This window comes from Procambarus clarkii, chromosome 22, assembly GCF_040958095.1.
Source record: "Procambarus clarkii isolate CNS0578487 chromosome 22, FALCON_Pclarkii_2.0, whole genome shotgun sequence".
Classification (NCBI taxonomy): Eukaryota; Metazoa; Arthropoda; class Malacostraca; order Decapoda; family Cambaridae; genus Procambarus; species Procambarus clarkii.
In genome coordinates this window covers 47927405-47953458 of record NC_091171.1, presented here as the reverse complement: position 1 = coordinate 47953458, position 26054 = coordinate 47927405, and the positions used below count along the sequence as shown (strand labels likewise).

At 38.1% G+C, this 26054-nt stretch overlaps 2 protein-coding genes across 7 annotated transcripts in view; one reads left to right on the top strand and one right to left on the bottom strand.

Moving 5' to 3' along the window:
• Window positions 1–6025, top strand: part of LOC123759324 (uncharacterized) — a 60258-nt gene extending 54233 nt beyond the window's left edge. For 3 of the 4 annotated variants that reach the window (XM_069328991.1, XM_069328990.1, XM_045744224.2), the window contains one exon: window positions 2729–6025. In XM_069328991.1, the coding sequence (XP_069185092.1) occupies window positions 2762–5605 (2844 nt within the window). In that variant the 5' untranslated portion in view covers window positions 2729–2761 and the 3' untranslated portion in view covers window positions 5606–6025. Of the gene's footprint in view, window positions 1–171; window positions 613–2728 lie in introns of those variants that run through there. The other variant, XM_069328993.1, reaches the window with a different exon arrangement.
• Window positions 6026–6953: 928 nt separating this feature from the next.
• Tfb1 (transcription factor B1) overlaps window positions 6954–26054 on the bottom strand; it is a 35528-nt gene continuing 16427 nt past the window's right edge. For 2 of the 3 annotated variants that reach the window (XM_069328994.1, XM_045744245.2), the window contains exons 8-12: window positions 25827–25970; window positions 23788–23938; window positions 22003–22181; window positions 21744–21853; window positions 6954–7860 (exon numbers count right to left, since the gene is read on the bottom strand). In XM_069328994.1, coding sequence (XP_069185095.1) covers window positions 7716–7860; window positions 21744–21853; window positions 22003–22181; window positions 23788–23938; window positions 25827–25970 — 729 coding nt within the window. In that variant the 3' untranslated portion in view covers window positions 6954–7715. Of the gene's footprint in view, window positions 7861–18963; window positions 21854–22002; window positions 22182–23787; window positions 23939–25826; window positions 25971–26054 lie in introns of those variants that run through there. The other variant, XM_045744236.2, reaches the window with a different exon arrangement.

Here is a 26054-nt window from a genome sequence, read left to right as displayed (position 1 = left end):
CAATTGTTTTTTTCCCGAATAAATTATGTTTTTCACTTTAGACATTCAGCACCAACAATACGGCGAACATGTTATATTTCTTGCGTACTTAATAAGGAGACTCGGTATTTCTACGGACCTGTCTGGTTCTCTCATACTCTACGGCTATGCTGGTCTTTTATCTCATTATCTTTAACCAAGTACTGTAAGGTTAGTCTGCAGTAATCACTAGCTCTTACTGGAATTTAATGTTCTTTATTCCTCGTCCTGGTAGGAAATGTTGAATTATGTCTTGATTCCTTTCTCTTCCGTGAGTAGCCTTTGACATGGTTTGATATTAAGGATAGAATACGTCAAAATGTGCAACAATTAGGTCATTCAGTGAGCCTCAGTTCCTGTCTCTTGTGTGATGTTTATTACAGCTCTGATGATGTCTTCATATTTGTGCCTCTCCTGGTATTTACAGATGGGTTGTGACGCGTATGAACCTCAAGTTTTCATCTACGCTCCTTTGTTCATCCCGACCACATATCCCTGAGAATATTATATATCTTTATCATATCTCCTCGATTCTATCTCCAAGTGTGGTGGTTCAGTTCGTCTCGACCTCATAGTTCAATCCTCACAGTTCTGGTAAGATATAAATAGGAGCTGCCTCGTATAAGCCAATATAAGCCAAATCTGCCGTTTTCAGTTCTGGTAAGAGCGTTGTTGGCAGCCTGTTATCTTCTTGAGATTATCTTGATATGATTTCGGGGCTTTAGTGTCCCCGCGGCCCGGTCCTCGACCAGGCCTCCACCCCCAGGAAGCAGCCTGGGGGTGGAGGGTGCTCATCAACAAAGGCCAAATGCTCGTTAATCTAGCGGCCAAACCCACTGTTTATGCATCTACTCGAGGAGGGAGAGCACAAGTTATTTGAATAGTAGGAACATTGTGGTGGCATTCCTAGACGTCAAGGTTATCATCCTTATCATTACCACATCTTGCTCAACTTCACACAAGTGGAACACCTCTCTGCCTCGTCTTCTCTCTTGTGCTCCCTAAACGTTAAGTCGCCTGACATTATTTCTAGAACTTTTATGCTAAATATAGTTTGGGGAGTTTTGCTTCTTTAAGTGGGGGATTCCAGGCAGGAACGGCATACACATGATGCTCACATACGTACAGTACCATAATACACCATTCTGATGATCTTTTCTAGTTTCCTAAATGTTATTAGTCTGTTGTGATTTACGAAAATTACATCAACCGCATGTGTAATTTTGTTTCAACCACTCATAGTTTTAGTTTATTACTATTTATAATGATAATAAGGAGGTGTACTACCTCTGCAATTATGGTGAAATCTGCATACGCTCGGAAAATCTTGCAATTTGTCTCTTAATAAATCAGAATACATTAATTGACTTACATATACGCTTATGTTGGGTAACATGAGTGGAGGAGCAGATGCACTAGACTCCAAACACCAGCTTGGTAGCGGGACCAGCCCGTTACCTCCAGTAACTAGTGGGTCGACCAGCCAATGTGTATTAACCCTTCAGCACTTGAAATTTGTTCCCCTCAACTGCCAGCCAGAAATGTGGCGCGAAGCAGCTCGATTTGAATGTGTGAATTTGAATTCCTCTATTATATTAGTGTGAATACTTTTAAGGGAAAAGTGGCTTTCATCCGAAAAATATTTCGGGTTGCATTTGGGGTGCAATAGATGGTAGTGTTAATGAGACGTTCATGACGGTTGCAACGGTCGTTATGAATCAGTCGAACCAGACAAGTGGTGACGTCACAAAGATGGCGGTGGGAGGCACGCGTCAACCACTGTAAATAAACTAATGCACTCCCCCCACCCCATGTGCTACCCCCCCAGGCTAACACTACACCCCATGTGCTACCCCCCAGGCTAACACTGCACCCCATGTGCTACCCCCTAGGCTAACACTGCACCCCATGTGCTACCCCCATGCTAACACTACACCCCATGTGCTACCCCCAGGCTAACACTACACCCCATGTGCTACCCCCAGGCTAACACTACACCCCATGTGCTACCCCCCAGGCTAACACTACACCCCATGTGCTACCCCCCAGGCTAACACTACACCCCATGTGCTACCCCCCAGGCTAACACTACACCCCATGTGCTACCCCCCAGGCTAACACTACACCCCATGTGCTACCCCCAGACTAGAGACTGTGTGACTGTGCTAGAGAGCGGTGAAGACCCTGGCGACTGACGCCCTCTGTTTCTCGCTGTTGTCTGGCATGTTGTTGTTGTTATAGATTAAGCTACCGTGAACAAAAAGTTCCAAGTAGCACGGGCTATGGTGAGCCCGTAGTGGACTTACCTGGCACAGGAGCGGTGCTGTGTTGTCTGGCAGGGAAGGTTGTTATATGGTGGTAAGTTGTGTAGCCCAAACACCACATCCCCCCCCCCCCCACGTGGGTCAAAATCAAGTATTGCGGCGGACATACAATTAAAACAGCGATTCTCTGTTACACAAATTACCTTAATTATAATTAAAATGTTAAAATATCTAACTGGTGAAGTTAAATTTTTTATAAAATTCATTTAGTATTTTCCTGAAGATACTTTTGGCTAATATTTAAATTTTTCAGTCAATTTCTTTAACTTTTTAACCATTAGGCTTAAATTATTAACATTAATTAAAACATTAATTAAAATTTAAAAATAAGTATTGACCAATTTTTATTTAAATGAATGATTTAATAAATGAATCTTAACTTACAGGCGCGTAGACTGACGGAGTGACAACCCCCAGTCATGGACGAGGTCTTCGGGAACAGCAGCAGCGAGACAGTCATGGAGGCTGACCTCTCCAGGGTACTTGCTAACATTAACCAGGACATAGCCGATCTCCAAATGCACAGGGACTTCCAACACTCACACAAGGCCACCAACCTCCAACAGCAAAAGCTCCTTCACCAACAGCAGACAATCATTCACCAACAGCAGCAGCAGACAATCATCCACCAACAGCAGCAACAGAGCACAACTACCAATATGGCGCACATTGTCAACAGAGCTGGAACAAAAATTTACGTTACCGTAGCACCTGTCACATCGCCGCGACGAGAAGATCCATCACACTTCGGTGACCCAGTGAAGCTAACGCCCAGGAATGCTGTGGCACACGTCCCTGTCATCACTAGTGTGGGGAAGCGAGTAGAGGAAGGACACGTGCAACAGAGGAGGTTCCTGCCGGGGGATGGGAACGGGGCCCTTAGACACACCCAGTCGGCCGTGGTGACTCGAGTGTGCTTCAACCAAACACCGCGACCCAGAGCCCTCAGCACAGGTGCCTCTACACACCACCTGCAGGAGACCAGGTATCGGAGTCACTACCAGCAGCCTTATCAACAACAACAACATCCTCAACAATATGAACACAGTTATGTTAATCTGCACTTACCTCAGCAGCAGGCACAGCCCGAACACCTGTTTGTTCGTCCATTGTCATCATATGACAACATTCCAGGTTGCTCAACACAGTTACCTCAGCCGTGCACGCCCTTGCCTGTACAGTCTGCTCCACCAGTGTTACAGTCCACACTAGTTGTCCCTTCCTGTGTAGTGTCGTCGATACCCCAAACAGCTGTGCCACAATACATGAATGTTCCTCTTCCTCAGAAGGAACCTGCCAAGACTCAGGTAGGCGGAGGCAGCAGCAGTGCTCCGTCAACCCCCAGGGGTGGAGGCAGTGGGTCTCAGCGCCTTCACCACAGCTACATTGAGCTGTGGTCTGGTGTCCATGAAGAGCGGGACTCTCTCAGCGATAGTGAGTGTGAGGAGCTGAAGCGTTCGTTCCAGGAGCCAAACGCTTCGTCACATCGACCTTCTCAAGGTTATGTTGAGATGAGTTCTCCATATATTAAGAGTCCCCAGGTGACTAGTCCCTTTAATGGCTCAGTACTGGCTGATTTAGCGACAAAGTTGGCCTCATACGCTGGTCACCAGCCAAGAAACATATTTTGTCCCTTCTGTCCACGCTACTTTGGCTACGAGAAAAGCCTAGGAAGCCACATACACAAGTTACATAAAGATGAGCTGAACTCAATGGTTGAAAATCGTTGTGGTGATATACAGCTTCAGTTTTGCCCCATCTGTCAAGCACAGTTCTTTAACACATCTGTTCTTCCAAAGCATCTTATTGATTTCCACAGGGCGTCTGTTATCGAGATACTTGAGAAGAACAATTGCATTATGTCTGACGCTGTAGGAATTCAGTGTCCCTTCTGCATTAAGAAGGTTCCTCATGGCAAGACCGGGGAGCAAGTGCTTCTGTACCACATGCAGCAGCTGCATCTCTCGGACTATGAAGACATTATTAAGGCTAAGTTCCGACCCTACAACGGGACCAGCCAGGAATCTTTAAAAAGTATATCATCTGGAGATGTCTCTCAACTAGCACCCTTTCAGCCCAAGGTCACCTCTACACCTGGCTTGAGTAATAAATTAGGCACCATGGCCCTCTCCACAGATGCAAGGCGAAGCGTAGAGGCACTTAATTTGGATGCAACATGGTCCTCGCACTGCAGGTCATTCAGGTCTCCAATGCCGCCGCCTCAGCCGCCACCTAAGGATTACCAGCAGATACAGCCACAGCAGGAAACTCGGCAAGAAGAAACACAATCAGATAAACAGTTACCATCGTCCACAAGTAAAGGAATATTGCGCCACCAAAGTGGGCTGAGCAGAAAGCCAAGTGTCAAACGGGAATTACGCTTCAGTGTACCTCCCGTTACCAGCGAAGAGGTGTTTGTTCCAGAATCGCCAGAACAGTCAACTCTTGAACGTTTGACTGATGAAATGCAACAACAGCTACAGCAGCAGCAGAATTTACACCAACAACCACAGCAACAGCAGCAAGAACACGATAATGGCTCTAAAAGAATAATTCCTATTCGCGTTGATAGTTTGTCTGCGGCAGATTTCATGGACCTGAACGAGAAGGCAGGTGGACAGCGCAAGAGACGGCGGCTTGGTCTTGGACTTCGCTCTAGGAAGTCCTTCAAAAAGAGAAACAAAGAGAATATTGGAGAGCGTGAAATAAGCACTATAGTAGCAAGCGCCAGTAAGATAGTGGATGGTGCCAAGAGATGCATCACAGAAGGCCATCACGTTGCCAAGAGTGATGTTGTACCCACTCCAGCCACAAGAACTTTCCGCCGACCCAAGCCCGTACCTGTTCCACGTGTTCCTGAGCTCCCGCCACCACCACCTTCCACAATCCAGGCAACTGTGGGTGAAAATGGCGGGAGTGTTGTTCAGCTCCAGGACCCTATTACCTCCATAGACAAGGAAGAGAATGGCTCCGATGCATCACCTTTCACAAACCTGAAGCTATACTCCCCATTACGTATGTTTCGCTGTAACACTTGCAGAGTGAAGTTTTGTGACAACGAGTCTCTGAGTGGACACATCGGGACCCGGCATAAAGGCTTGCTGTACCTCTTGCGACCGCAGTATGGGTGTGGTGTGTGTTCTGCAAAGTTTTTTGAGAATAAGTACCTGGTGAAGCACTGTCTGCAGCACCACACCTCTTTGCTAGAGATCCGTAGTCCGCGCAAACACAAAATCACTATTTACAGATTCACGCAAGACTAAATATCCTAATGTGTGTATTATATAAAAATAATTTGTATAAATTTATTTGCTTATTTTTAAAGTATAGTAATTGCATTTAATTACATTTACATATGTATTATTACACAATATTTTACGTTAAAACCTCATCTTATAATTCTGTCCTGTTTATATTAGTAGCACACTTTCCATGACATGGCATACATTTTGTTATCTAAACATAAAAGTGAGCTAATATTCTACATTATGGAAGCATGGCTAGTTTTCCCTGGATCAGCAAGCATGATGCCTGGTTTATTGAAGGGTCTTTAGTGAATCTATGCCAAATGCTCGGTGATGCCGCAGTGTAATTAAGTTATTTTTTTTTGTACATATTTAAAATGGGAGTGTTGCCTTCGACTGGTGGACCTCCAATGTGTGCCATATTAAATAATGTCTGCATAATTTGTATCTTTCACCTTCTCAATACTGAGTAACTTTGATGGTGCTACATAGCCTTCCCGGTTTGGTGCCTTCTTTTGATAATTATCTTACCTTACCTCAATACTGAGTAATTATTTCAACCCATCCTCCTGAGTACAGCCGTACTTATAGAAACTATTTGGTCGAAAATGCAAATTGTAGTGATAGACCACCAAAAATTTACTTTGTACTTTATATTTTGCTTGGAATACAAAATTAAAACCTAAAGCCAAACTTCAATGTTTTCTAGGCCAAGTATAGCATGTATATGAACTATATTAGGCATAATATCTAGGGATTCTTTGGTACATTATGCTTATCGGTTACATATATCGGAACATGTAATAAATTACGTTCTGGTATCAGTTATTAAAAATGTAATAAATTGAAAACAAAAACTGTAAATCCTTTTGGCAATTTATGCACATTTGATGTACAGTATTTGTGAAACTGTACTTGGACAATTTCTTTCAAATAAAAGAACCCGCATTTTTGTTATTGTGAATAGATGGAAAGATCCGATCTGCCTCCAACTAGAAATATAATACTTTTTATACTGGCATTTATGTACTGTAGCTACAAATCGATCACGCTGGTAATTGAGCACAGAATATCAAGACACAGCCAAAGGGTTAAACGAGTAGTAGGCCTAGTGTCTGATACAAGGTATACCCATACCATCAGCTGTGTGGCATACCTACAACTGTTCACATGCTTCACTTATATTAAAAAGAATCAGACAGCAGTCGTAAAAATAAAAGTAAAACTGCCCAAAATGCTATGCCTTCTAGTGGCTTTACAAGAATGTAAAACATCAATACTTTGTACTCTCATAAACCCAATGTACTTTCTTGTATATAAATAAATTTAAAACCATTTAACCAAAAATATCAGAAATAAATACACATTATCATATTTATTGCTTTATTTACTGGCGCTGTTGCTCAGAATATCCTTATAAATGTTCAAAAGGCACAATACAAGATATTTCTTCTGGTTGTTGGCACAATAATATTTTTACACACAATAAACAGTATACTGTACATACATAAATTAGAGCTGTATAAACATCTATCATTCATTATTTTAAAATCAGAGTATATAACTGTTTTTATTTACAATTAGGAAAGTACTGGTAACTAGAAATATACAAAGAGATAAGTATGGAAAACTCAAATGGCTTCAAAGTTACATCACTGACAAAGTAAATGTCATGATTTTGACATATAATGAAATTGAAACAATACTACTAGGTCTTGATCTGGGTGATTAAAAGTACAACAGTACCCAGGTTGCTAATGAGAGACTCTGTCAAGAGAGAATATTATATGGATATTCTTTAGCTTATTCCTTCCAAGACACTATGGGGTTGTACCAAGGCTTAAGGTTAGGGTGGCATTGGATAATCAATAAAGGACACTTTGTTCTATTCTCCAATACACATACAACACTTCTCAGCTATTCAGTAAACATAGAGAAAAACAAGTTATATACTGATATATAAACTACACAGAACCAAAACACTTCTATACTATGTCACACTTGCATTATACGGCATAAAGAATAATTCCAGTGGTATCTGAAGCTTTTAATTAAGCCAGTATTGACATACTGTAGCTGCAATCTTGTGCAATGCACATGACATTAAGTTAATAGAATATGTTCATTTTCATGTACACATTATGCATTGTAAAATATTTCTTGCAAAGCTTTTTAAATGTGAAATGGCTTGTGGAACTGCAAATAGTGGAGCCCAGGTTGTCATAAAGGAGTAGTTGACATATAAACAAATATTCTTTGTTTTAAGTTTTATGCTGTAATGAGAAGAAATATCTTATTGCAGAGAATGTCACAATAATGAGGCTGAGACTTACAACCCAACCCACACACGACATGACAAGTGAAGACATTTGTGTTCATCCTAGACCTTGTCAAGTTGCAATCTTTACCGTTTTGTAATTTAAAATGAAATATGAGATGACTTTCATTAAATCATTTAAATATTAGTCAATAACTTTTTATTCATTACTTTTACTGTAATTTTACATTTCATGTGGTATTCATAAGTTTATGTGGCAAATATTTCATTGGGAACAAAAATTATATGCCTGTCTTTTATTTACAATAATTTACTGTGTCTAGACAGTTATTTTATTTTGTCTACTATGTATTGGCATCAAATAGTATAAAGTAGTTACATAAAACTAACAATGTTCACAATATTCCTTTGTTACTGCTATACCAGCAGTAATACTACCACAGAGATCATACCAGCAGTAATACTACCACAGTGATCATACCAGCAGTAATACTACCACAGTGGAGATCATACCAGCAGTAATACTACCACAGTGGAGATCATACCAGCAGTAATTACCACAGTGGAGATCATACCAGCAGTAATACTACCACAGTGGAGATCATAACAGCAGTAATACTACCACAGTGGAGATCATACCAGCAGTAATACTACCACAGTGGAGATCATAACAGCAGTAATACTACCACAGTGGAGATCATAACAGCAGTAATACTACCACAGTGGAGATCATACCAGCAGTAACACTACCACAGTGGAGATCATACCAGCAGTAATACTACCACAGTGGAGATCATACCAGCAGTAATACTACCACAGTGGAGATCATACCAGCAGTAATACTACCACAGTGGAGATCATACCAGCAGTAATTACCACAGTGGAGATCATACCAGCAGTAATACTACCACAGTGGAGATCATAACAGCAGTAATACTACCACAGTGGAGATCATACCAGCAGTAATACTACCACAGTGGAGATCATAACAGCAGTAATACTACCACAGTGGAGATCATACCAGCAGTAATTACCACAGTGATCATACCAGCAGCAACACTACCACAGTGATCATACCAGCAGCAACACTACCACAGTGGAGATCAGAATCATGCATAAATCATATGCTAAACAAAGGAATGTCTCCAAAAATCATTACCTTTTTAATCTGTATGCATTTTCTAGCAAGGATATAACAATACCCAATGTTAACTTTTAATAATTATCTTGTTCATGACAATACACATCCTAAGATATATTTCTTTAAAAATTCATTTGATCAAGCAAATATACAAAGTTATATATATCCCTCCTGCACAAAAGTACTCAATGCTGTTGAGTGTGCACATACAATGCTAAGGTTCAGTGGTTAACCATATTTAAGTATTATCATCATTTTGTATTATACACGTTAACAGTGGTCTGTACAGTATACTAGTTGACATTACTGTATTCTTATGGTTCGGAACTGAACCATATATCACAGGGTTGAAATTTACATAAGAAATTGGTTTCCAGATAATGGGACAAGTACAAATGACTTCTGAAACATAGACCATTGGAGGTAACAGTGGTACCACTGTTACCTCCAATGCGGCCAGGAATGCAGCAAAACTTGACTTTCTTATACATGCTGAAGATGGAATACTGAACAACCAACGTTGAATTTCTATCATTGTGGGATGAGATGGGTCAAAACAAGTCTTGAAAACAAAATTATCTATATTACTACAGCTAACACCCAACCTTCCTTAATACAGTACGGTACTGTGTATTTATAACATTTTTTTCTATGCAAGCTTTATTTCAACTGATGTGTGGCGTTCATTTTACCACGGATAGCTTCGCTCTTCAGCTGACATCTGGTCAACCTAACCAGACTCGGGAGCTTTAATTATCATAACTCTGGGTTCAGTTAACATCAGGCAAATTTTTTTTTTTTAGAATTTTAACAAACAGTATTTTGAGTGAACTCTCATTCAGATTACCTCTGACTAAATTTATCGTTGATTTTCTTCTGTTTTTCCTACATTGATTTGTTGTCCTCTTGCCAATCTGTTATAGTTTCTTGTACACGTCTAATGTACAAAATTGTAATATGACTACAGTATATTACACAAGTCTTGAACAAGAAAAAGATTTTTACTGCACATACAAAAAATAGGTTCGTTCTCAACTCACAATCACGAATCAGAGGTTTGAATTCCAGCAACCAGGAGGCCTGGTCGACGACCGGGCCGCGGGGACACTAAGCCCCGGAAGCACCTCAAGGTAGGTAGGGAGAGAAGTGGTTGGGTACACTTTCTATCACCTAATGCCTCTGCTTACCTAGCAATAAATAGGTACCTAGGAGTTAGTCGACTGTTGTGGGGGATGCACCCTGGGAAGGATTAGTAATTTAACCTTGGAGGGACCTCAATAGTGTGTGTGTGTGTGTGTGTGTTCACACACACACACACGTGTGAATAAGCTTGAATGGTTGCCAAGTATATATGTGACTGAAGTCATTTATACACATATATACCACACAGACTGCTTTCCCACAACAAAATTAATTATATGCCAGTATTGGTAAATATATACCACACATTTGATTTTGCCACCAGCCTATGGCAGTATTTACCAGGTCCAGGGGCCTGTTTTAAAAGTCACAGAACCTGGTCGAACATTACATGTTTTGAAAATGTTTTCCTAGGCCCGTGGGTAGAGGTTGCTTATCATGTCTTGGGGCCATTTGTCCTTGTATTGACCCCCTCCTGCCCAGCATGACCAAAAGGTTTAAGCAGTGCTTTTCAGCCAGGGTTTTGCAAATCTTCTTCAGGAGTCCAGCCAGAAATGTAGAGCAAACAGGAAAAATATATATATACTGTATATATTTATCACAATACTGAATACTGTACACAAAAAATAATTATATACATGTGTAATTAACCCCCCCCCCAAAAAAAAATATATATATATATATATATTAAGGAAAATTATATACTGGTAACTTCCTCCATAAACACTTGTCTTTCCACAAAGAAATCACAATATATGATATATCAGTGAGAAAATTGTTTAGGGCAACGAGGTGACTTGATCCGACATTTAAGTGATTTCCTAGACAACTGCCTTAACCGACTCTGCCATGATACTATAAAAGCAACTTAACCTTGAACTCTGCTGAATTCACCAGGAGGGTCTGGATGCCCCAAACTGGTGCCACAAACAGAATTTAGTAAAATCCTGTTTGTGTTTCTTGGAGCCTCCAGACCCTTCCTGTGAATTCAGCAGAGTTCAGAGTTGAATGGCTATTGTCCTATCATAGCCAAGTGGGTTAAAGCAGGTGTCTGGGAATCACTAGAATGCCGGATCAAATCACCTCGTTGCCCCAAATGATTTACTAGTCTTTCCTTTCCACCCACATAACACCCACAACACAATAACACTCTTTGAACTCGCACATAAATGCAGAGAAACACTGGTAAATTCCCACAGTTACTTCAGAGTAACAATGGTACATTCTCACACCTCACTCCATGAAAACACTGTGGAAAGCAATGGCATAGCAAGGATGAAGTTGTGACACAAAAACCAAGTAATGGCAAGCTCAGTAAATTCATAGCAACAATACTCTGCCTTTTACTAGATACTGAGGACCCCAAAACTGTCAAAACGAGCTGTTAAATTCAGCAGACCACTAAATCAGAGGTCCTTAAACCTGGTGGATAGTGTATATACCGCATATATACTGTACAGTACATTCACAGTATTGTATATATGTCGTATCTATTATACAGAGTTGCCAACAAGCCAACTTTTCACAACTACTGTATTAAATTTTTCAATCATTTTCTCTTATGGAATGATAAAGTTTATTACTGTAATAACATACCTCAAAATAATAAAATCCTAATCATGTATAACTTTATATCATGGCCTAATCTAACCTAAGCCAAGTTAGAAATTCATGTTCTCACTACTGTATAGTGTAACTGGACAATATTGTTAGACTTGAACTTATTTGGGAACAAATAACAAATATTTAAAAATATGCAAATTGCTTTGCCTGTTAGGCAAAATGGATCTTGTTTACATGGCCAAGTAGTGCATTTATTTGACTATTAGTTATACAGTACATACATAGGGTGAGGGTTCCTCAGTACTGTATATGAAACAAAATATTATAGGGTTGTGCTGTGGTACGAAGGTTCAGAGTGATTGGGTTAAGGTGAAGCAAAGCTCTCAACCGGTTCTGCACAGAAAGGTTAAGATGACTTACTAATTGTATTAGTTTTAAGGATAAATGCTTTCAGTACTCTGTTTTAGCTCAACTTATAAACCTCAGGGAAAACTGATTTAAGAGTTTTCTTTCGTGTTACAGTACTGACAAAGTTTCTTACCTTATCACAGATTTGGAATTGTCCATTGTTTACAAGCACTATTTGAGTTGATAATTTGCTTGTCCTACTGTATTGTCCTCATGAACAAGTCTATTCTTGTGTTCTATACTGCACTGATTAATTCCTGGCTTTCCTTACTAGACTGATATAATAAAAACAGAACAGCAAATTTGCTCTTACACACATATACTGCTGGACTTGTAACACATACTGTGTGATTACATTTCGGAAACAAACAGAATGGAGTTAAGAGGTAAACTGCATCAAGCTGAAAGGCAAGTGATATGCCCTATAGTACCACAATTGTCTGTTCTATCACTACATAGATATGGATATGTGCATGCATGCTGTACATGTCAACACAATAACATTTCATGACATAACTCTCGCCACAACAGCTTAAATAAGTGAAGGAAATATGCAAATCCATTACTATGTGAGCACAAATGCACATCAAAATTCTATACAGTATCCTAATTTCTCAAGACACATTGAACTAACACATACAGTACAGCGCTTTATTTATAGCAAAGCCACAACTGGACATGTCGATTTTGTTTCATGCTATGAAGGCTCGTAAAGTTACCTTGCTCTATACAAGTACAGTACCGTAGTAATATAAATGCACTTAAGAATACTTTGAGAACAGAGAAATCACTGCCAACAGTGCACAGGTAACTTAACATTATGGTAGCACCTCACTGCTTAGTTCATCTCCTTGTGACAAATGTCAAGGGATGAGAAGGTCTTTCACAGTCTAACATCCTGTAAAGTAACTATGTCAATAACATGTTTAATATGAAGTGAAAACCTAACACCTAGTAACATTACAATTTCACTCCACCTTCGTAAAGTCCAATATCTGCCAAGACACGACAAGTAACACAAAATTTATACTCGCAAAAATACCTCCTGAAATATTTAGCATTTACAATTTCATTTGTGCTAATTTATTAATTCTTCATTCCTAAATATAGTTGAACACTTAAAAATTAAAACTATGAAAATAATTGAATAATTTAATTTAATTTAAAACAATGAAAATTGTGTACTTCAAGAAGTACAGTACAGGATTTAAAATTACAATTGTTATTATAGTTTACAAGTGATATATAAAAATATTCAGGAAGGATTATACATACCAATGGTAATATAGTTGTGAAACAATATTGACAAGGGAGTTTCCAACATGGAGGACTACCAGGGTATCAAAACATGAACTGGCTTCACTGGCTAATATAAACATAACAATGTCAGAACACTTACAATATTAAAACTGAATATGAATGGCTTTAAGTATTGCCAAACAAACCAAAAGTAAAGGAACGTCAAATAAAAGAGGTGGGAGAGGTGGTGAGGTGTAGGTACATGTGGCAGCACAATATACACGACACTCCTGCAACACCATCTGGAATGGTAGACTCGTAGAATACATCAGATAACCCAGAACTAACTAGTCAATTACAATGTTTTCACGAACAAGACGTAAATCTAGACTGACCTGCCTATAAAAATGTTGTCACAAAAACATCTTTTGTATACCGTTGAAGAAAAGTGGTTGAGCAGCGTACACATTGTGGGCACCTGAGACACTTCTACACTCAGCTGTCTTATGTATGAAGACCATGGATCATAACTATTCAAATCTTAAATAGAATTACTAGTATTAGCAACCATTCCCTAACTCTCAACTCTGGCTGCTACAATGTGCCTTGAAAATGTCTGGATTGAATGACCAACTATTGCCCACCCAGACCTTCTTGGAAAAACAATTATACATTACATGAAAGCTTTCCATTTGTACTCTTTTAGTGACATTAACACAAGTGGTTGATCATTGTGGTGGGTTTCTTCTGAAGGTACAACAGCTCTCTAGCAGAGCTCATTACAATGATCATCTAACATTTACCATTATCTAATATGATGTCTAACTATGCAGTCATTCTTAGTCTATTCTTCATAGTTTTCAAGTTTGGATAATGCCAATTGCATTCTTTTTATAGTAGCTCTTTATGAACAGATTAATTACCTGCTTCTATTGAAAAAATTGGACTGGTTAGGAAGTCTTTTCTAGTGACTCATTGGACCACCTTAATATATCCCAATTTTGTTGCTAGACTAGAATTACATAACACACTCATGTATTAGAGGGAAGACAGACAAAGAGAGAATAGTAAATTTAGGAAATCATTACAATATTAATACTGTATTGCTATATTAAGAAATATTAGAATACAGTATCATAAAGTTACTGTAAAAACCCAGTGTTAAATGTAATGAAACAGAAAATTGTCACCGACCACACCAGCAGAACAGCAGAGACAAAAAAATGAGCACTGCCATGTAGCAAGGCAAACATCCTTCAAACACGCAAGTAGTGAGTGAGAGTTCAGCGGATTGATCCATTATACGAGAAGTGTTGCAGACCCATGAGGTTTACGAGGAGCGGAATGAATAACCAAGCAGGACACTCAAGCACTAGGGATGCTCACTGATACTGAATGTAGCCTGCAGAATTAACACGGCTACGAAGGGTATCATTGGCATGCCATATGAACAACTGTGCAAACTCTAGTGCACCCTATAGCAAAAAGTTCTAAATGGCTCCAACCACAGGGCTTTGCAGAGGAATAGAGACTCTTGCACTACCCAGAGTAAGGCACTCTACACAGCAGCATAGCTGCTCAGGGGCAAACACCCAAACTCAGCAAAGTCACTCTGTCAGAGCAGGAGCAACACTAAATGAGCACTTGGGAAGAGCTGCCCTAAACACAGGCATCTCAAAGTGAAGAATACACCAAGTCCATGTAACAAGCAAGGCTCGAAACACATGCTTGTGAAACAAATACCAAAGTCAGAAACAAAATGAAAGCAAATGGTCCCTACAGGGCACTGTCTAAAGGATGGCCTGCACTTATCTTGGAAAGAAGCGAGACCTTCTACAACTGGAGCTTTGGGGCAGGTGTGTGTGCACAGACATCAGCCACAGGAAGGAGACAAAAATGGTGCGGAGGCCGAGAGCCTTTGGTGGAGCTGCCTCCTGTTGGCAGCCAGTAATAACTATGGGAGTTTGGGCTAGTTTCCGAGTGAATCGTTTGTAGTCATTTGGTTGTTTCAGTTCTTCATTTTATGTAAACCTTGCCTGTACTGTCGGTATTGTTTTGCTTACTTTCTGGTTGTTTTCTTGGTGACGGTAATCATAACAATCCTGTGCTCCATGCTTTGAGGTGGCCAGGTTCTGGTTCTAGTCCCTAGTAGGCAATATTGGTCTCCAATAGCTTATGTGACTCAATAGGGAAGAGTGGAAGAGTGAGAAAGTGAGATAGCGAGATGGTGAGCAATCTCACCGAGAAATTTGGTGAGATAGCTTCAGGGAGCCACCATTCGGTCCCTCCAGAAATAATTGATCCTTGTTTAATAGATCAAGTTAAACAATTCTGTTTATAAAGCACCATACATAAACACTCACCAACGTGGCACAAACATTCTTAGCTTAATTTGTGACAACCATAAAAGAATATCATAAAGAAAACAAAGAGAATAGCGCTCAAGGGAATACTGCATATCATTAACATCGTAATGGTGTGTTGATGTGTACAAGCCTCGCGAGGAGCACCATTATGTTACACCATATCACATGACATAGGATATACTCTATATACAACATTTGGTTCAATTAACTCCTTTAGTGAGTTATTGCACCTATCCAGATGCTGGTATATAAAGAACTGGAGATTTTCAGTTTATGATAATTTTGAAAAAGTCAGTTTGAACAGCACAAAATATTGAAGCAGTGTCCTAAGTCACAAAAGAAATTTTTGTTAAATTAATCATTATACTCTACTATATACGAGTTAAAACTTTACATTATAAATATGAATGAACTTTAAAATTGAGCCTTCCTGTCAATATCAGCCACCTAGCCATTACAAAATGACAGAAACTAATATGGGGCTATAAAAGAACTGATGTGAAATAAAATGATTATTAAGGTAACTGAAAGACACAATACTCACATAAACTAAGGCACTTAAGAAAATTCTGATACTAGAGTAAATGCTGGTCATCTTTTTGTACCTGTATTTCCATTTGAATATTTACATTGGTATGTTGATTTGCACAATCTTGCAGGTTGACAAGATTGTCTGTCTCCTTCACACACCCTCCCATCTATGCCCAACACATTCCCCTTCCATACTGCCAACTGTACCACCATACCACTATACCTTGCTTTCCTCCATACCACCATTTCCACCACCTTCCACCATCCACCGTCCATACCACCACCATCCACCATTTCTTGCTTGCACCATACCTCCATACCATCACCTTGCTTTCTCTCACACCATTTACTCTACTTATGTGTACTCTCACCACCAAGAGTATTCACATTGCTTCCTCTCTCTCTCTCTATAACATAGTTCTTACATCCTGGACAATCGGCTAAGTCCCTCAGACCACACAGATTTAAATTCCCACTCTCTCTGCTTCCCTCTCATCTTGTCTCCCTGACTACTCTTGCCCCCCAGGAAATTCTAACCAAATATTGCAACCCGTCCTCCTGTTTAGACAGTACTTTTTGTAACTATGTGGACCATCATACATACTAGATGAAATTGACAAATACTGTATATAGAATTTGGCACTATTCACTTTACAGCCCCCCCACAAAAAAATAAAGCTAAAATTAATCTTAAATATTTGAAGGCCCAGTATAGCACATATATGTACAGTACTATATTAACCCTCAGATAGTGTGTATTAGACCTAGGAAGGTTAGGTTAAGTTTTCTTTGCAACATCGGTACAAAAACTATTCCGGTTTGTCCAAATTCAATTTCTATTTTCTAATTGTCTTTTATGTCAATAGAATGGACCAAGACGGACCGAAACGTCGTTGTCCCTTCATTTTCTAGTGTGTGGTCTGGTCAATATATTTCAGCCTCGTTATTGTGACTCATCATCTGCTTATGTCAATACAGTAAATGTACGATGGTCCTCATCATTACTACCTGAACAGGAGGATGAGCTGAATACTGGCATATTTACTTACATGCAGATGAATCATGACAATAATGAAATAAAGAGTACCATAAAATCAACATATAAGCTACACAAGCAGGAATCTTAGTCTCTCTTACAGACCTGCCATATAATAACATTTCTTAATTTTTCTTCTGCAGATAACAAATGTCAAGATACGAAGCTCTTTACATTTGACAATGAAGCCAATTTCCAACATTTAAAGTGCCGAATATGATGGAGAAAAATAAAAATATGACTGATAAACTATAAATAAAAATATTTATGAAAATAACTGAATTAATCAATGCCATTATGCTTGGAAGCACAAACATAATTATATGGTTAAAGGTAAAATAAAGTGATCGCGTGATACAATAGAAGCAGCTTTAAGTTGCATCTTAAGATGTAACTGATAAACAGTACTGGAAAAAATGGCAACATCTTAAGGTACAGTATTCCTCAATAGGCGCACCAAACAATGAGAATAAATAGCCACAGTAGAGAACATACTGGGCAAGGTTCAACACTGGTCAACATATAAGCACCGTAGGTTCAAACAAAAATTTCTCTTCACTATGTTTTAATGCAGACATTCATAAATGCCTTTGTGTAATTTCAGATTATTATGCTTTTAGTCTATGGATTAATGGTTAAGGTATTATTAAATACAATCTAGTCCAGTTCAGGGAGTGTATGGGTTTCTGCCGGCAATTACGCAAGTAATATGTGCCAGTGCAATCACTTCTTGATACAGAAACTATTATGATAAAAAATGAATCAATAATTCAAAGCATTGTACCTCACAGTTCTATACAAGTCTCAAAATTATTGATGATAGTTACCATTATCGTAGGTGTCCTATAGGATTATTTCAGGCAGTTTAACACCTCTCCAGAAGCTACGGGTATATAGCTTTCTGAAGAGTTATGTACAATGCTCTGCCTCACGTTTTTGTTATCAGGCTAATGACCCAGCTGCTCTCACACTTACGAGAGTATGTGCAATAATGATCATGATAATCAAATACAGACTATGAATGGGTATTAGTATAGATTCTCGATGAATTTCTTCCACAAATAGAAATAATGGCAACATTTTAATTCTATGCAGCTTTCCAAATTAATACGTGAAATTACTGTATCTTAAAAGTTGGAATTATGGCATGCATTTATTATGTACCACAACATTCAATCTATGCCAGTTTCTGTTTAACAGCATTGTACGACTGTCAAGAGGTTTGATGCCGAATGATACTGATACAATATAATAATGCATGTGTTGATATCACCTCTTGCTGTGATGCCACTGCATACTGTGATATCACTGTGTGCTGTTAACATGTTTTTGGCAAAATGATCTTATTAGAAAATAACATCTATTTATACAACTTTTAATGTAACTGTGATAATGCTAATACAACAGCTGAAAATACTATACACAAAGGATTACCAGTATATGAAAAATAAATTTGTATAGTGTTTTTTTGAGACTTTTCAATAATCACTACTAAATTATACATTCTTATTTCCACATGGTCAAAATAAAGACGTTTCAAAATCAGGAAAAAATACAAAACATAATAAAAAAACATAAAAATAAAAATAAAATCTCAATCACGTGACTTTATTGCTAACATTTGAATCTGGAGATTTTTTTTTTACCAATAAGAGCAAAGCAAAGACATGGAGATCAACTTTATTAATTTATTAAGTTATAAGCAATTTTCATACAAACTGTATATACAGGTAGTATTTTGAATATAAAAATATTTGATTATTACAGCTTTAAAAATTAATTCCTAACAAAACAAGGCAAACTGACTCTCAAAAACTGTATTATAAAAGAATGTAGGTGGTTGTGGAGGTTCAAGGGGAAGACTATAGTGGGATGATAAGACTCGTTCTCTTCTTGCCACCTCACAGTGGTGTTCGTCCACTTAATGTGAACAAACGCACGCGTGTGTGTGTGTGTGTATTTGTGTGTGTGTGTGTTTGGGAGGGGGGGTGGGAAGGGCATATGACTTATTTTCTGTAAAAGAGATGCATGTTTTTATGTCTTTTGTTAATACCTTTATCAGCACACTTTGTGAAATGCGAGTATTTCAAAGCTTTCTGATTAACATAAATATGCCATTTTAATACTGAGAATTTGCTGGATCCTGCCACATTCATATCTTGCTGAAAATGTGTCCTATTAATGATACCTCATTCTAAAAGTGCTTATTATATTTATCCAAATACATTAGCCCTTAGTATGAAATGTATTCCAATTATATTACCTTAAAAAAATGAGTTTTTCTAATGCTGATGAATAAGTCGATGAAACACAAGTGATGCTGATAAAAACCCAAAAAGGAAGCCATTCTGAAATATGCATCATCAGCATCAAAAATAAGACTTAAACCACTCTGCTACTGGCATCACCATCAGCAAAGCTTTACCCTAAATATGGTAATTATCAAAAAGACAATTTTGATACCATTTCATGGGCTGCTTATTTAATAACTGTTAAGTCCTCTGTATGACAATGCGATACCGAATACAGTACTTGATGATGGGATACAGGATGAGGATAAGTGTCAGAACACTTTCTCTCTAGCGCTTAGATATGTGGTCAATGTCTAATATTTCAAGACAAACTTGATTAGCATGGATATCCCTTTCAAGTCCAAGCAGTTCAAATGTAAATTTTAGGACTTATTAGATCTATTCCAATAGCAGTGATATAAACCAATTTGTCGATAAGAATCAAACCATAAATGTTCCTCGAAGAGTAACATTCCATAATATATGAAGCGAAAAGGGTGAAGTAGTTGTGTTAATTTTAAATGAGGGGTTGAGAGTGGTCTAGCAATTATGAGTTAACATCACAGTTCTCTAAATGCTACAATAACAATTACTGTATTGGTAAATCATTTTTCCAGTTACATTTATCTGATGATTCAATTTTCTATTGCAACTGATAAAATATCTTGTTCCAGGGCATTACGGTAGACATTGCTGCCTGCAATCATCATCTTCCTTTCAAACGAATAGTGAGAAGAGAAAAATAGTAACAATTTCTGTAACTATTTTACACAAAGAGTTACTACTGTTACACAAATGAACTGTGTACTGTATCAACTTTTTGTCTTGTGATCAAATAAGGTCTATTTGTTGGCATTACGTAATTTTCTTGTAAAGAACTTAATATTAGCCAAGAAGTGACCAAGAATCTCTTACTGTAAACTCATTTGCTTGAATCTCCAGACAAATACCAATGAGACTTGGAAATCCAATAAGAACCAAGTTCAATCTCAAACATGAGTCGTCTTACTTTCACGATTACATCACCAGCTTAATTCCCCAAAATCTTGTTTTAGTTAAATTAAAAAAGATAAAATGTCTTTCTACCAATGCATTTTATCTATCTTGTAAAGATATTTTCTAAATACATATTATTTGCTTAATTTTTCAAGGCACAAAGTAGACTGTAAACAAGTGAAGATAACACCACACGTAAAGGAGAGACCAACATGTATCACATTTCAATATCATGACTTCATGGGGAATGACTGGGAATGGATATACTGTAGTGCGGGGCGTTGATTGGAAGGACCAACATGTTACATGGAAATCAATTGCCAATAAGTAAACTTATCAGAAATCCACAATAAAGGGGCTTGCCTAAAGCATAATTTTTGTAATTTGTAATGAAGTTGTTACAAATATCAACTTATGTAAATGCTATGCCATTTTTTTCATAAAATTATATTTATACTAAAATGGTTTCGATATATATATATATATCGAGTTGTAAGCACAACAGTTGTGCCAGACCGTCTCTGATCTGTGCCAACATACTCATGTTCTTGCTAGTCTTAAAGTTATACTGTATGATCATTCCCCTGGCACACAACCTTCTGATATTATACCCGACCCCCCATGACCTGTTCCTTGTTATTCCCAATTCCAAAGGCTGTCGTAAAAAAACCAGTGAATACACTAATGTTTCTCCTCTGCATTTGGGATTGTCTTCACTCACCTGCTACATCATGTGCAGCTTAAAAACAAAAACAAAGTCTTTCATTGGCATAGTTCTGACCATTAATGGACACAATGGAAGCAAGTTGTGCAACATTTAGAGCCACCGCAGTATTTCCCGTGCACACCTTGCGGCGTCTACCACCACACCAGTCAATACTGAACCATAATACTCTCAGATGGTGCACAATAATCAGGCTCCAACTACTCAACTTCCCATGGCTATAAGGTTACCGTGTAAGTTTAATTACCATAGAGTTTCTGAAATCATTTGACTATTTCTAAAATATTTACTAGTACAGTACTTTTGTTCAGGTTTGGCTCATTATAACACCACTAGTCATCTGGTGAGGTAGAGGTCAGTGCTTTTGCTCATGACTGTATAAAACCATTAAGTCTACATATAAAGTTTTACTAAATATTCTATATACAGATAAAGAAGTTCACCTGGTGTTTCGCGCCTTCCAGTTTTCAAACTTAGTATTAGCGATGTGAAACATTTCTATAAGGTGGTCTAAAATACTACTATTGCAGTTATAATCGTTTACTGCCATTTCCTGAAATGGAGAGAAAACACACTTATATTTTTTGCTACCAAAGTGTAAATATAATTTCCACATGTACATTTTTATTGCACTTAACTTTAACAATATCCGAGTAACGCTTCAAAACACTACCGTCACATGCAGCCTGCACGACAACGCACCTGGAATGGTCTTATAGTAACGTTGTGGTATCGACAGAGTGTCTCGTGCATCTTGTGGAGTTTCTCCTGTAACTGCGGAGTTCTGGGAGGGAAGCACGACCAGAAGTGACGCAACAGTTCACCAGCACTGCTATACACCTGACCCAATTCTTTATGCAAATTGCCTGGTAATTGATCTCCTGAAATGTGTCACACATATCAATAATGCAACTACTGTAACTCTCCTTTTATCAACAGCACATGTTCAGCATACAAATATGAAGCCTCGACACAATTCATATTACAGTATAAGGCACATCTCATTCACATACTGTATTTATAATAAAAATAAAAAATATTAATTAATCAAATGTAATGCAAGAATGACTCCACTTATTAGTAAATAAGAAACGAATCTCCAATATTTTTTAGTCAGCTACCATTCATCAATTATCAAATTTGCTGGCATATAAGATGCATCTATTTACCCTTAAAGTACAGCTATCATTCATCAATTCACAGTGCAATGCGGTTATCATACTTAATTTAAACTATTATAGTCTGGGGTTTACACCAATGATGCTATTATGAATATAATTGCTCAATGTGGACATATTGGAGTTTACCTTGACCCCATGAAAAAAATCCTGCCATTTTTTTATGATTACTGGATTATGAAAATGGGACTATCACCATAAATGTTGCTATGCCAATGCAGTACTCGTTATGGTGTAAAATTACATTATACAGTAATTATATGATATGTATACCAATTACTGTACATTCATATGGTTTTCACAACTCCATATGTTTGTAATGAAGTATACCAGCTCAACAAATCATCTGAATATTGTATAATAATAAAGGAACCACAGAAGGCCTATTGGCCCATACAAAGCAGCTCCTATTTATATCTAAATAAATAGGAGCTGCCTCATATGGATTAATCCTTAATTATTATGTTTAATTGATTGGTTGACCTCATATACTTCATCACAACCATACAGAGTCGTGAAAACCTTATGAACATAACTGTTATATGTATCATGTGATTATAATGGAATTTTATACCATTTTTATATTCATTCATACATTATCAGTGTAAAAATGATTGTCTGATATCTCAGGTCATTGAATGTCTGGCTCAGGTCAGTGTGTGTGTGTGTGTTGCCGACTGTGAGTGTTGACGATGAAAGAAGGGCGGGGTGGGCCGCCACACACCGAACTTGCTCAGTGCATGAACCTAGCTACAATGAAAATATTAGGTTTATTTCATGTTTTCCTATATTTTCCATTCAAGTCAACTAATCTAAAAACATATATTTTTAATTTTAAATTTTGTTGCGCATAGGCGGGTACAGTACTGTACTGTATTGTCTAAATTGCATTCTGCTCGTTAAGGGTTAATAAGGATATTTATTAATCCTTAACGAGCAAAATAATTCCCCAAAATTATTATTTTGTGGAATAAACAATTTTAATACATTTCATCATACATTTAAAGAAAGTAATTTTCAAGTGGTCTTGCAGGGAAAAATATATGATTTTGTGCATGTAAATATATTCTTGGTTGGTGGATTAAAAATGTGCGCCCCACCCTCTACCAAATATGGCAACACCAGTACAGTATTTCTGAATCCTATAGAAACTGGTGTTTTCTGGCTATACAATAATTAGAGCTTCTGGTCTCTCATACCGTGGCCATAGTATGAATGAAAATAAATATGAAAATGTGTTCCGTGCTTTCTTTATTATTTCTAAACCCATACATATCTACTTCACAACACTCCTTATGTCTCTACAAACCTGTACGAACCCCCACGCTAGATCTTCCTTTACGACACATTTCACTGAAGCGCTGTAAAGACTGGTACGCAGCATCTGGATCTTGGCTGATGTGTAAGTTTGGACACCAAGAGTTGACGTGCTCTGTTAGCTGCTCCTGTAAGACACACACCTGAAAAGAAGTGTTTGTTAATAAGGATATGTTAGGCCTAGGAAATTCACGCTTAAATTTTTTTATTCATGCATAAGCAGTCAAATGGCCAACCTATAATGAGACATGCTTTAACTGTCAATTGAAGAAAGAAATGAGTGTGTTTATCGCTCAGAATGTTCGGTAATATGCTTATTGTTTGTGATGTGTCTATATACAGTACTGTGTATATATATATATATATATATATGAACACGTTGTACTGAACATGGTGAGCATAGCTTGAGCTACCTCATCTCTTTGTGTGTATTTATGCCTCAATAAACTTAAGTCCTTCAATTGAGATTGAAATATCAAGTTCACAGTGTAACATTTAGCCAGGTGGGTGAACCTAGCCTGTACTTTCTTTCCTTTTTCAGAAAAATTGATTATTTCATATTTGTATATTGGATTGAATTTATTATTTTTGTATTATTCAATGCTTTTATACTTCTTGTATAATGAAAAATCATGGGTATTTAGATTTTTATAACAGATTCTTGCCAATTACATTCCTTCATACTAATTAAACAAAAACAATGCCAGCAAACTCCTCCCAGAGCTGAACAGAGAAGAGCTCCTAACAGACCAGGAGCTTAAGGATACCAGAGAGCTGAGAGTCCACCAGTAAGTCCATAGGAGGAAGCTGGAATGCCTCACTTTGCAACAACACAGGTACATATAGGGTCTGATGGCTCCCCTTCCCATCAGGAGCAGACTGCAGATACAGAAATCTTCCCTCCACTCAAGATCTAGCAACCTATAGAGCAGAAATGCTTACAGAGGCAGGAAGAAGCAGGGACCTGCTACTGCAACCACAATGAAAAGTTGTCTGTCATGAGCACGATGTACTCAGAACATCAGCACATACTAGTTTTAACACTTTAGTCCGGGCATGACGCAGCATTGTGTCATCCGTTTACTGTCAGTAATCTCGGGGATGACGCAGCATTGCGTCATCCACTAAAATAATTGCCAAAAATCAGGTTTTTATCCGATTTTTTTGGGACTGTTTGGTAACTGTCAACAAGCTGAATGCAATCTGTGACTACAATACAAACATGAAAGGTGTTGATCACTTTGACCAAATGATCAAATAATATCACTTCATAAGGAAAAATCACAAATGGACGAAGAAAATGATCATCTATTTTGTGCAAATGGCTATCTACAATGCTTATGTGATGTACAACTACTACACAAAAAATACTAAACTATAATACTACATATACTAAAATACTAAATACTGTACTAAACATTTGTGGGCAGGAATTGGGAGTGTAGCTGGAAGGCGTCTTGGCGCTCACTCGCGGTTAACGCGTGTCCCGTCTTCAACTCGTCAGCTGGTGGAGCGTGACCAGGTTTTTTATTATATATGCTAATGTTCCTCTAGAGAATTCTATTGCGAAGCCATTGATACCAAAATGAAAGACCTAGGACGAAAATTGAGGTGACCAGAGTGAAAAGAGTGAACACATTTTATCGCTTTTGTGCACTCCTGGGTAACTCGTTCGCACTTTCTCTGTTTGCTGCAGGAAATTAGCTGGGCTTTTGGAGTTTATATGCATTTAGTGCTGTAGAGAATTCTATTGCGAACACAATGATGCCAAATTTAATCTCGTAGGACGAGAATTAAGGTGACAAAGTTGAAAAGAGTATACACTTTTCAGAATTAACGCGTGCTCCCGTGAAACTCTGGGACCCAAATCGCACAGTTGAGGGGTGGTGGGCGGGGCACGCCAAAGTGTCAATTTAGGAAAAACTTCATACAACTAGGAATCTTGCTCTATGCATAGGATAAGTGTATTTTGTAGCTTAAGCATGCAAAGATAATATATACACATTTGCATATAATGGTAAGATGACTAACCTGGCGGGGCTGTAAGCTCTGGATGGTACTGTATTCTGTGGGCCCTGTGAGGTAGCGATCTCTTTGGTGGATGGTTAATGACGACGTTTCCACCTTGTTTGAGTCCTCTAGATCATCGTAAACTATTTTCTCCGTTAATCTAGCCTGCAATGTGAATTATAAGTACAGTATATGGCTTTTAAAGGACAAAATGTTTATCACGATTTAAGAGATTTAAGTGAATCTCTG